The sequence below is a fragment of the Nomascus leucogenys genome, chromosome 16 (genome assembly GCF_006542625.1).
Source record: "Nomascus leucogenys isolate Asia chromosome 16, Asia_NLE_v1, whole genome shotgun sequence".
NCBI lineage: Eukaryota > Metazoa > Chordata > Mammalia > Primates > Hylobatidae > Nomascus > Nomascus leucogenys.
The window spans coordinates 3,823,501-3,835,547 of NC_044396.1; the positions used below are offsets into that span (position 1 = coordinate 3,823,501).

At 37.7% G+C, this 12,047-nt stretch overlaps 1 protein-coding gene across 1 annotated transcript in view; it reads right to left on the reverse strand.

Moving 5' to 3' along the window:
* Positions 1-12,047, reverse strand: part of PREX2 (phosphatidylinositol-3,4,5-trisphosphate dependent Rac exchange factor 2) — a 280,879-nt gene that overhangs the window by 65,702 nt on the left and 203,130 nt on the right. Inside the window, exon 35 of the mRNA XM_003274806.4 lies at positions 5,701-5,815. Coding sequence (XP_003274854.2) covers positions 5,701-5,815 — 115 coding nt within the window. The remainder of the gene's footprint in view (positions 1-5,700; positions 5,816-12,047) is intronic.

Below are 12,047 nucleotides of genomic sequence, written 5' to 3' on the forward strand. Positions count from 1 at the left end.
CTCCCCATCCCCCTTTCTTCCCTTTAAAAATCCACTCCTAACTGCTGCTAATCAAAGTGTGTATTCAGGGCAACTCAAATCCATGCTCCTAGGTTGCAATCCTCAAGCTTGGCCCAAATAAACTCTACTTATATTAATTTTGCTTTCGTTTCTTCCTTTTAGGTCGACATATTTGGTATAACTTGGCAGATTTCAGAGTGACTCCCCCGGACCACCTGGTGTTTTTCTCTGAAAGCAGGGCTTGGTACCAGCACAAACATTCCATCTTCAGAAGTCCTATTGGGTGTTTCAGGTGAGTTCACCTGAATTCAGACCTCCCAGTCTTTGGTCGAAGGTCTATACTTTATTTGGGCTGTTTTTCAAACCCTCTCTCTTTCCTTTACGAATGAGGGCTTCAGTCTCCGTCTTTAGACAGATGATTCAGGCAAAGAGCTCTGCAGGGAACTGCCTCCTTCAGCCTGTCTCAGGACCAGGGCTTCAGGTCAAAGTTTTCCTGACCCTGTCTACAGCGGAGGTTTGGGTAAGGATTGCCAGTTAGGCACCAGTGGTCTGGTTTTACAAAGCATGCTTTAAAACATTGCAGATACTTTCCTATTTTTGAAATTTGGGCTTCATTTTTCATGTGTGACCAACTCCTATTAAACATCAGCTGAATTTATACATAACACTATGGGCATCTTCTTGAAAATATCTAGGAAAGTGGACCCTCCTAACATGGAATAGTCAAACAATAAACCTTGCCAAAACTGGCGATCTTTTGAAATACCTAAAATAATTTATTTTTGTGCACAATAAGAAAAAGCTGGTTTTGGAACTAGATAATTAAAGACCTACTTCCAATGGTACCGAAAAAAAAAAACTTCTAAAAGAAATCCTGAGACAATTGCCTCCATTCAGGAGGTAAACAGTACATACCCATCACCATCACCACAGGGAATTCCCTAGGTGTTTGACTCCCTCCCTGAAACTCCTCTTGTGACATAGTGACTCCAGTCCTGGAGTCGCTGTGAGCAACTTCTGGTTCTGGGGAATGCCTGGTTCTCAAACTATTATTTGCTCAACTAAAAAACCCGTCCATGAAAACACCAAGGGGATGGGGGATAAAAGAGAGAAACTTAAGTAAATAAATAAATGAATAAAAACACCACCCAATGAACAAGATGGGTCTCCAAAATACACCTTTGTTGCCTAGCTGAAAATTGCTTAGGTCGATATAACAGGTAATTAAAAGACTAATAGTCTAAAATGGGGAAATGAATGAAAATGAAACTACTGAGATTATAAACATGTAGATCCGACCATTTTCTTTAAACCAAGACTAATTATTGATGCTGATGTTGAAATGCTAACATCCAGGGAATGAGCTGAGGCAGCACTCCTGCTGAGATTAGATCTGAGTCAAATTAAAACCCTCTAAATGCTCAAGCAGGCTGCTTTGAATACCCAGCAAGATTTAAAAACCAAAAAAAAAAAAAAAAAAAAAAAGGCAAAAGTAAGAAAGCCTTGTACTCTGTGGTCTAGTGGCTATGATTTTGTGCTTTTACCACCAGGGCCTGGGTTTTATTCCTGATTAGGGAACCAGCTCCTTTTGGTTTAATATTTTTGTAACTTTTGACTTTGCTACTCAGGAGAGTGCCTTTGGTAAAAAAAAAAAAAAAAAAAAAAAAGATTTGGCCAGGCTCAGTGGCTCACATCTGTAATCCCAGAACTTTGGGAGGCCAATGCGGGCAGATCACCTGAGGTTGGGAGTTCAAGACCAGCCTGACCAACATGGAGAAACCCCGCCTCTACTAAAAATACAAAATTAGCCTGGCGTGGTGACACATGCCTGTAATCCCAGCTACTTGGGAGGCTGAGGCAGGAGAATCACTTGAACCCAGGAGGTGGAGGTTGTGGTGAGCCAAGATCGTGCCACTGCACTCCAGCCTGGGCAACAAGAGCAAAACTCCGTCTCGAAAAAAAAAAGAAAAAAGAAAAAAAGAAAGAAAAAAAAAGCCAGATTACCAGCTGTTTTTCCTGGCTATAATCTGATAATAAAAGATTTATTAAAATGTATTTTTTAAATGGATGCTATGGTCAGAAGTCAACTTGACTAAAAGTTGATATTCAAGTACACACACACAAACACATTATATACATATATTAATATATATAGTGTGTGTATATATATGTGTGTGTATGTATATATTATACATATTAAGGCCTTTCTGCTTTTTCTCTTTGGATCCTGTTTTGGGGACTATTATTTTCCTGTGGATGGAAATCCTTCATTAATTATCTGCTTGCTCCCTCTGCTTACTTTCTTTCTTAAAAATTGTTCTATCGTTTACTTCTATTCTTCCTGACTCCTTTTTTCCTCTTTGCCATCTTAGGTACCACATAAAATGATCTGGGAGAGATATCTAATGACTCAGACTGTTTAAGAAACGCAGAAAAAGGTGCCACTGACCCCTTTTTTGGGTCATCTGTCTTCCTGTAAAGTCTAGAGTCATGGACAGATTCGTCTGAGGTCTCATACCCCACCATCTTTTGTACTGTGTTACCTGATCTCGTTGGCTTTCAGGAGTACCAGAGATTACTTTGTACTGAGAGAGAACTTGACCTTGGTGTATGTGATGACTGGAAAGTCACTGGCAGAGCTGCAGTTTTGGAGGTGGCTGAGGGCTATTGTTTACAATAAATGGTTATTGCTACAGGACACTACTCATTTCCTTGGGAGTTTAGATGAGACAGGTGAGGTTTAAACCTTGGAGAAATGTCTTTGTAGCACAACGCACTGTAGAAGCATTGTTCGGCCTGGTCCCATGGTGTTTCCCTTTTTTTTGTGAGGGGAGAATCCAGGATTCAGTGCAAAATTAGAATGCTTGATTTAAAAAATCTAAATGCTCTGCCTTCCAACTGTGCCTGCTTTTCACATATTTAAATTATTCAGCTTTAAAAACTGCAAATGCTTTGTTGACCCTGTTCCTTAAAGGGCTCCACCTTGAGCCCTTTTGGAAAACAGACGCTAAATTAAAAGCTACCTATCTAAATGAAATTGGCCTCCTTATGAAATTCTATGGTAAATTCCTATGATTTTGTGTTACCTTGAAATTCATTTTTAACCTTCCTCTAACATACCCAAATTCATTCTTTAAAAATATTACATTTTCTGTCGTTGATTTGAGATACAAATTTGCTACCCTGTTTCTCTAAAATTCAGTAAGGGCTTCAGCCACATGAAACAGATAAACTTTAACCTTTTCCATTTATAAAGACACAGTTTGAATACAACTGTCCTTTTAAACTAGAGAGTTTTATCTGACTCATGGCTAAAGTTTCAAAACTAAAGCTATAAGGTCTTTATGACTGCCTGTATTTTTGTGTGTACATGTGTACACATTTTTTTGTATGTTGTCTATAACACCAAACTGGCTTGTACATAAGTGTACCCATAAATTAAATAACTAGACCAAATGCTTTTCAAATTCACACGATTTTAGAAATCTTTGGTAAATAAAGATAGTTTAAAAATTGTTGGTAAAATAAAATAGGAAGAGCTTCATAATTTGGACATTTTTGTCTGTGTTTGCTGGTCAGACGAGTTTATACTATCTCTGCTAGATGTTTTAAGGTGATAAAACTGTAGCTTGTACGATATTTTTAAATATTTGCTTAATTTGTCTGTGAGCTTATGTCTTTGGATTTGAGCATGTAGATCTGGGATCTGGACAGATGGCCATGGTGAGGCCTGGGGAAAAGTCCTCAGAGCCTAGACCACCAGCTAAAAGCAGAATCAAGCTTAACATGGCCTCTTTCTCCCTGGCCCAGCTTTTCCTCCTGGCCATGCTGGGAGGGGTCCGATCCTCCAATCATACTCTTTACAGCTCTCTCCTCTGTTCTGAGCTCTGTACTTGGTGTGGAAATTCAGGACCCAGGTGGGCCATGCTCTTCATTGCCATCTTTGGATGCCATGTAAATATTAGGGACCTAGGACAACTGGGGAAGACATTATAGATGGTACCTGTTTCATAATTTCCTAATTCTTTTCAGTAATTTAAAAGTCTTAAGATTGTGTTATGTTAAATTAAGTAATAGCTAATCATAAAATGTCTGAGTCATTTCTAAGTACTGAAACATTAATTGCTAAACATAAATTCACATTTATATACTTTAACATCATATTTTTACATGGCATAGTAAAATAAATATATTTAGATCTGTTAGTAAACAGAAATTGAGAAAACCTCTTTCTAAGGAATTATAAAATGGTTTTCATCAAAAAATACTAGTAAAAAATAGTTCAAAATTACTTACTTTTTAGGTTTTTCACTGAAAATTAGTTACCAGGTTAAAACTGTGATATGGTTTGGCTGTGTCCCAACCCAAATCTGGAATTCTAGCTCCCATAATCCCCACATGTTGTGGGAGGGACCTAGTGGGAGGTAATTGAATTATGGGGGTGAGTCTTTCCCATGCTGTCCTCATGATATTGAATAAGTCTCAAGAGATCTGATGGTTTTCTAAATGGGGGTTCCTCTGCACATGCTCTCTCACTTGCCTGCTGCCATGTAAGATGTGACTTGCTCCTCCTTGCCTTCCACCATGATTGTGAGGCTTCCCCAGACATATGGAACTGTGAGTCAATTAAACCTCATTCCTTTATAATTACCCAGTCCTGGGTATGTCTTTATTAGCAGTGTGAGAACAAACCAATGCAAACTGTAATCAGTATGTGTAACTAAAACTACCAGACATAAGAGAAATGTGTCTATATACAGAACATATAAAGAAAATATGATGTAAAGAAAGTTGAAAAGATAAGTAATTTTTTTGTTACATGAGAGAGAACTTTGTATGGTCATAATAAGGGAGAAGGGAAAGTAAATTTTTGTCCTATGGTAAAATGTAGGATACAACTGATGTTTTAAGCAAGCTGTAGAAGGTTTGTGGAAGATGGATCTTGTGAAAGAAATTTTGTGTGTGATCAAGTTGGCTGAAATTAAAAGGGGATTATTTAGTTTTTCTAAAAACATAACATTAATATTAAAAGCACACTGATGCAGGGTCAGGATCTGGGGTGTGCTATTAGAATAACAGGGTTACACACACACACTAATAATTTGTTGACAAATAAAGCTTTTGAATTATAATACATTTCCTTTCACTTACTGTGGTTAATTTTCCCTGTCATTTATCATTGTACCAGTAACACTATTTTTGGGGGGGAAAAAGTAAAATGCAAGCATTAAGGGACACATTTGAAAGCAAATATTTCTCCAATACCAAGAACATGATCAATCATATCTTCCATGCTGAACACATATTCTTCTTTCTGTGTGGGGGTGCCAGCTATTTAGGGGTACATAGAGAAACCTATTTTACCCTTAATCCAATAAATCTCATAGGGGACACCACTATAACATATGTCAGTGATTTTCTTTCTTGGAAATGGTCTACTACATACATAACCCCTTCTCTTTATTTCTTCAGAAATTTTAAAATTTCCATAAAAATTTCAACACACTTTTACTTAATTATTTTTACTTGGAAAAAGTATAGCAAATTAGAATATTTAAAAGATTAAACCCTAAATATGAGGACTTAATATCAAAAGAAACGTCATTAATGATCTAATATGATAAATAACATCAAAAGTCCTATTAATACATTTCTATCAAATATAGACGCTTATTATTTTTCAGTTGGATTGTTACACACCTGAGCTTCTGGTTGTACTGTTTGACCTTTTCCAGTGAGGTTGCATTTATCTGAGCTTGAAATTCTTCCACAGAAACATTGTCTCTGTAATAATATCCTTCCATGCTCTCCAGGGCTGTGTAAACAAGTAAACATATTTTACAAGCAATTTTATAACTCAATTTCTCCACATGTAGTATAATTTTATTGACTATTAGTAAATTTAGCAAATAGGACCAATTATCAACATATATGCAAAAAAAAACTATGTTAGGTCCAAAAATGAATGAAAACTGTTCTGCTCTCAAAATAAATATCAAACATTTGGTGATTTTTCTGTCCAATAGGCAAAGAAAATTTCTGGTTTAACTGTCCTCTATTTTTAAAACATTTTGTATATGTTGTGGAGCCCAAAATATGCCACTCCAAAATATAACTGTAGGAGACCAGAATATATCACCCCAAAATATGTCTCATTGGCATAAGGATTATTTTGATCTGGTTATTTTGAGAAACTGCGCAGACACAAGAGAAACTCTGAAAACCCAGTAGAAGTTTCCCTTTGATAAGGAAAATTTACATCCATAAAAGAAACCTCTACTTGTAAGAGTGTCTCCCCCTCTGTACTAGGAAGAGAAGGAAGATGATCACAGAGTTTTATCTGCACAACAGATCTTACCCTTTTTTTATGGTGCTTTCCTGGTCACTTCCCCATAACTGGGCCTTCCCTAGACCCTTCTTCTGTTTCAGTAGAAAATGGTTATATTTAAGCCTAAGTTCAAAGCTACCTCTTTCAGATTTAGTCACTTTTCCTTAGGTATCTCCCATATATACATGAGGTATACATGCTATTAAACTTCTGTTTGTTTTTCTCACGTTAACTTGTCTTTTGCTATGGGGACCATCCCAACTAAGAACTATGAAAGGTAGAGAGAAAATTATTTGTCCTCCTCTACAACATTCTTTGTGAAGCTAAACTCACGCTTCCGACGTATTTGATATTTATACACACACATCTATTACATATGACACATATATGTACATATTCGCAACATATGTATGAGAGGCAGAACTGTGCACTAATGTATGTCAGAGGCCGGGCACAGTGGCTCACGCCTATAATTCCAGCACTTTGAGAGCTAAGGCAGGTGGATTATTTGAGGTCAGAAGTTCAAAACTAGCCTAGGCAACACGGCGAGACCCTGTCTCTAAAAAAACAAAATTAAAAAATGATCCTGGCCTGGTGGCATGCACCTGTAGTCCTAGTTACTCAGGAGGCTGAGGTGGGAAGAAAACTTGAACCCAGGACTTTGAAGCTGCGGTAAGCTAGGATCGTGCCACTGGACTCCAGTCTGGGGGGCAGAGTGAGACTCTGTCTCTTAAAACAACAGTAACAACAACAAAAACATGTCAGAGTAAAAAAATGGAAATTTTCACTCCCCATGCATATTCACATTCTTGTATAACCTTCATTAAGAAATATTAATGTATTAAATAGAAGGTATAAATTGAAATCTTAGAAAATTACCTCTACTCAAATTGTCAGTTAATTTAGTTATAATATCCCACTAATTTTAAATGTATTTTGAATAGCATATAATTTTCCATTTTAATAACATTTTTGATTCAGTATTTTTCCTTTAACCTTTATGAGGTATCATTTAAAAAATTTTGGAGAGGAAATAAATTGCAGGACAAGGGCCCAGAAATACAAGATTTCCTGTGGAAAGGTTGTCAGTAACAGGAACGGCTATGGATCCAAGTTGGAAATGTAAATTATTTTCCCTCGAAATGCATCACTACTTATGAGCCTCAATTTTTAATAAACAATTTCAAAATTCAAAACAATCTTCTTTCAAGACTGCTAAATGTACTAGTTTCTTAACTAAATCACGAGATTTCTTTAAAGTGAAAGAAACTATCACCATTTTGAGGGGGGAAATAGGAAACTGACTGCTAATTTTAGCTGTGCTATAGTTTTATTAAACTAGTCAGAATTCCAGAACACTGAAGAAAATAATAAAATTTTAAAGATCCATGTCATATCTGCAGATTTTTTTAAATGGAAATTTTAAAAATTGGTTTATAGTTGAGAAAAGCAATTGTGGAAGATTAGGGAGAAAACATACTACATTTACTTCAGTACAGAAAATGAAATTTGTGTGCTTGTTTCACAGCTTTTTAATTTGTTTGTTTCTTATGGCTTCTGGGAAGGAGCCCAGGAAAATTTACCCTTAAAATATGACACTCTGGTAAACTGATTACTTTAAATTAAAGGCTTCTGCAAGTCAGCAGATATTGGATGAGGCTTTTCTCTGATATATCTTATCTGCCTTAAGACTAGACCTGCAAAAGAAAACACAATCGCTTTCCCTATCCTCCCTGGAAATCTCATTATCTATCCTAGAAAAGAAGACTGTGGAATGTAACCCACCTAGGAGGACTTTTCCCACAAGATAATATCTATTTCTCCAGCTCATTCAAATTCCAAGACAATCATTTATAAGTTAATTTCTGTCTCCTGGGCCCATTCATTCTCCCTAATAAACATTTTACTACCTCCTACATTCCCCACCTCCCCCATCGCCTAAGAAGAAGGGTATATAGGTATCTGGACCTCACTGAGTTATTGGGTAATCACTCTCCCATGATTTTGCCCCGTGCGCATTAAATAAATTTTGTATGCTTTGTTTCCTTATTAATCTGCCTATTGCAAGTTCATTTTCAGCAACCCTTCAAAGGGAAAAGGACAGGCTTTCTCTCTTAGAGCCTACATCTTCGTTAATTAGAATAGTTGTAACTGGCTCAACAAACTTCTGGTCCTGAATACACACAGGAAATAAAAGAAACTCTCCCTGATAAAATAATCCTTAAATACTTGCCATGTTCACAAACTGCTATTTGTGAAAGGTAAATATCCCAGGAGGATTCAGTCTATCAATAGTCATACTTCAAGATAAATTACTCTTACTAGCTGGAAAGATAATGTATTAGAGTAAAATTCCAGTTTCTGCTGTGTGACTTTGGTCAAGTTAATTAATATCTGAGATTCTCAGGTTCTGCATTTTGATTGCAAAATAAAAGTACCTACTAATTATGGTTAATGAGAATTAAATAATAGTATTAAGACAGGTCATGAGTATTCTTACTTATTGAATGAGTTTTATTTACTAGGCAACATGCCAAATGCTATACAGGTATTACCTAATTTAATTCCAATGAGATACTGATTATGCAGAGTGTGCTTAGCCAAACACAAAGTTTGTGGGACTAAGAGAAGGGTCCATGCAAAAACACTTTGATTTGTGACTTAAAACCAGAAAGACTGGAAGGAGAACAGTGGGATGGCACAGCAGTGGAACTGTAAGGGGAGAGGGCTTGGGGGAAACCACCTGGGAACTAATTTTTATAAAGATCTTGATGGTTCAACTTTGGCCAGAATGGCCAGTCCTGTCCCAAATTTTATATAAGAACAAGTATATAAACATAATTTAATATAATTTTAATGAATACTTCTACAATCTCATACGTTTCCATTTTCATTACATTTTTGACAATATTATTCCAAATTAACAACGCAGTTAAAATTCACAATCACATAAAATTTTTTAAAAATTGGAAAAGTGCCTAACAATTTCCCAAGAGTCTTGGTAAGAATTCTGTGTCACATGTATAGGATTGTGGGGAATGAACAAATAAAAGATGAGTTTTATATTTAAAAACTAAAATTTGTATGACAGAGAAGATGAAAGATGACAACATTCCCTATTTTAGCTAAACAACTTGTTTATTTATTGTTATAAAAAACCCAGAACAACATTCTACCAAATTAAATAACATGTTAATTTCAAACATGTTAAATTTGGCATTGCCTTGTCTAATTTCCTTAGTTCTCATCCATAAAATAATATATTTCTCAAAAGCAGTTATCAACATACTTGGTTGAATATTTAGTTTATTTCCTTCTACTACTTTTCAAGTAGAGGAAGAAAAACATTCCATTAAATTTAGGTAGTCAGCAAAAAAGGAAAACCTAATGAATGCTAGAGAAAATTAAAGATTAAATTATTCTTAGACTGAAGCGAGCTACATTTCCACTTACTCAAAATACCTTTCAAGGCTTTTCCAAGAAAGGGATTAATCAGGAAAAACATAGAATCTCTGAAGGATAATTTTAAGAATAGTGTCAGTCTGCTAACACTCTCTTTCGATAGCACACTTGTTTGGTTAAATAAGACACAGCACATGCACTGCTAGAATTCCCCAGAAATGGTCACCATGGATCATAATTCCTCAGAATTGGTCCCAGTTCTTGGGAGAGAAGCAAGATTTGTTGATCCCACTGTGACAAGTATGTGAGAATGGCCGTGTGATACATAATAATGTTTTGTGATTCTAAATGTCTCGAAATGGAGTCATTTATGACAAGTCACTCAGCCCACAGTGAAACTGCTAACCCTTCAAAGTGACAAGCACATGTACGGTGGACTGAGGTGATAAGATGACACCTGCCGTGGCCAGGCACCTCAGAGACACCACAGGAAAGTGAAGCCAAAGGCGGCTGAGATGATGACTGTGGACTCCTGTGGAGAGCCACAGAAACAGCAAGAAACTGACAGTGGTGGAGATGCCCGCAGAAGCTTGGCCAGGAGAACTCTGAGGCCTCCTCGCCATTGGTAGTGGCCGCTAGAAGCTCTGCCAGGAGACGAGCACGGACCCCCATCCCCTTGCCGGTCAGTGTTTCCAGGGAAATCCAGGCCTTCCTTGTGCCTCAGCCAGCCTGCCGGCCTCCTGAGCTACTCACCATGGTTTGTTCCCCCTCTCTTTTATGTCTGCCTGTGTGCATTGAGTGTATTTGCATGATTGTTGGTGTGTGAAAGACTTGCAATAAACCATGAATTTGAAAGCATTTAATTGGCCATTGAGTCATCGTGAAACCTCCCATCCTCCTCCGATAGGAGTTGGCACAACTAGGCTGATTGGAACTGTGCCGTCTGAAGAGAGGTGGGTTTACACCTTCACACAGACTCCTAACATTTTGGAAATCTCCATCCTGGAAACGATTTCTTCTTTTGTAAAAAAGCTATATTGTTTCAATTATAAATATTGTGTAAAACCCAAAAGATTTACCTTTTTTTTTTTTGAGAGGGAGTCTCGCTCTGTCGCCCTGGCTGTAGCGCAGTGGCGTGATCTCGACTCACTGCAAGCTCCGCCTCCCGGGTTCACGCCATTCTCCTGCCTCAGCCTCCTGAGCAGCTGGGACTACAGGCGCCCGCCACCACACCTGGCTAATTTTTTGTATTTTTAGTAGAGACAGGGTTTCACCGTGTTAGCCAGGATGGCTACAATTTCCTGACCTCGTGATCCACCCGCCTCAGCCTCCCAAAGTGCTGGGATTACAGGCGTGATCCACCACGCCTGGCCAAGATTTATCTTTTAAAGAGCCTTAAGAAGAGTTTAGGAGGAAAAAAAATTGAATAAAGGGCACTTAGAAAGTGACAGTGTTTATAACAAAACGTTCCCTTTCATTTAAAAGAGAAAGCACTCAAGTTTCTATGTGATTTTTATTATTCTCAGAGCAAAGAAAGACACCTTGTCAAGAGGTAAGACTTAGGGGTGGTTGGTTTGGGTGGCAGCTTTTTTTTTTCATAGGAGCTAAAAAAAAAAAAACGAGAATACTCAAGAGCATGCTGGCAGAGACAAGACCATATCCTATTTGGTTTAAGCATCACATATCCTATTTGGTTTAAGGCAAACTACCATCAGGAGACCCAGGAAATGGGTATTTAACAACACTTTACAAGGAAGGGATGCTATACTTCAGGACACTTTATATTCACTATATATATTCGAAGACCTGTATATGATGCCACATTTCTGAGAGGCAGAATACCCGGGTCCAGGAACCAAGGGTGAAAGCACAAATGACCGTGCTTAACATCTGTCGAGGTTTGTATGTGCCCACAAAAACATATGACAAAGTCCTAACCCCTTGGGGCCTACAAATGTGGCCTTATTTTTGGTTTTGTTTGTTTGTTTTGAGACAGGGTCCCACTCTGTTGCCCAGGTTGGTGTGCAGTAGTGCTACCATAATTCACTACAGCCTCGGCCTCTTAGACTCAAGTGATCCTTCCACCTCAGTCTCCCGAATAGGTAGGACTACAGGTGTGTGCCACCAGAACCAGCTAATTTTTTTTTTTTAAGAGATGAGGTCTCACTGTGTTGCCCAGGCTGGTCTCAAGTTCCTGGGCTCAAGTGATCCTTCCATCCTGGCCTCAGAAAGTTCTGGGATTGTAAGTGTGAGCCATCACATTCAGCCTTGACCTTATTTTGAAGTAGGGTTTTTGCAGATGTAGCCAAATTAAAAT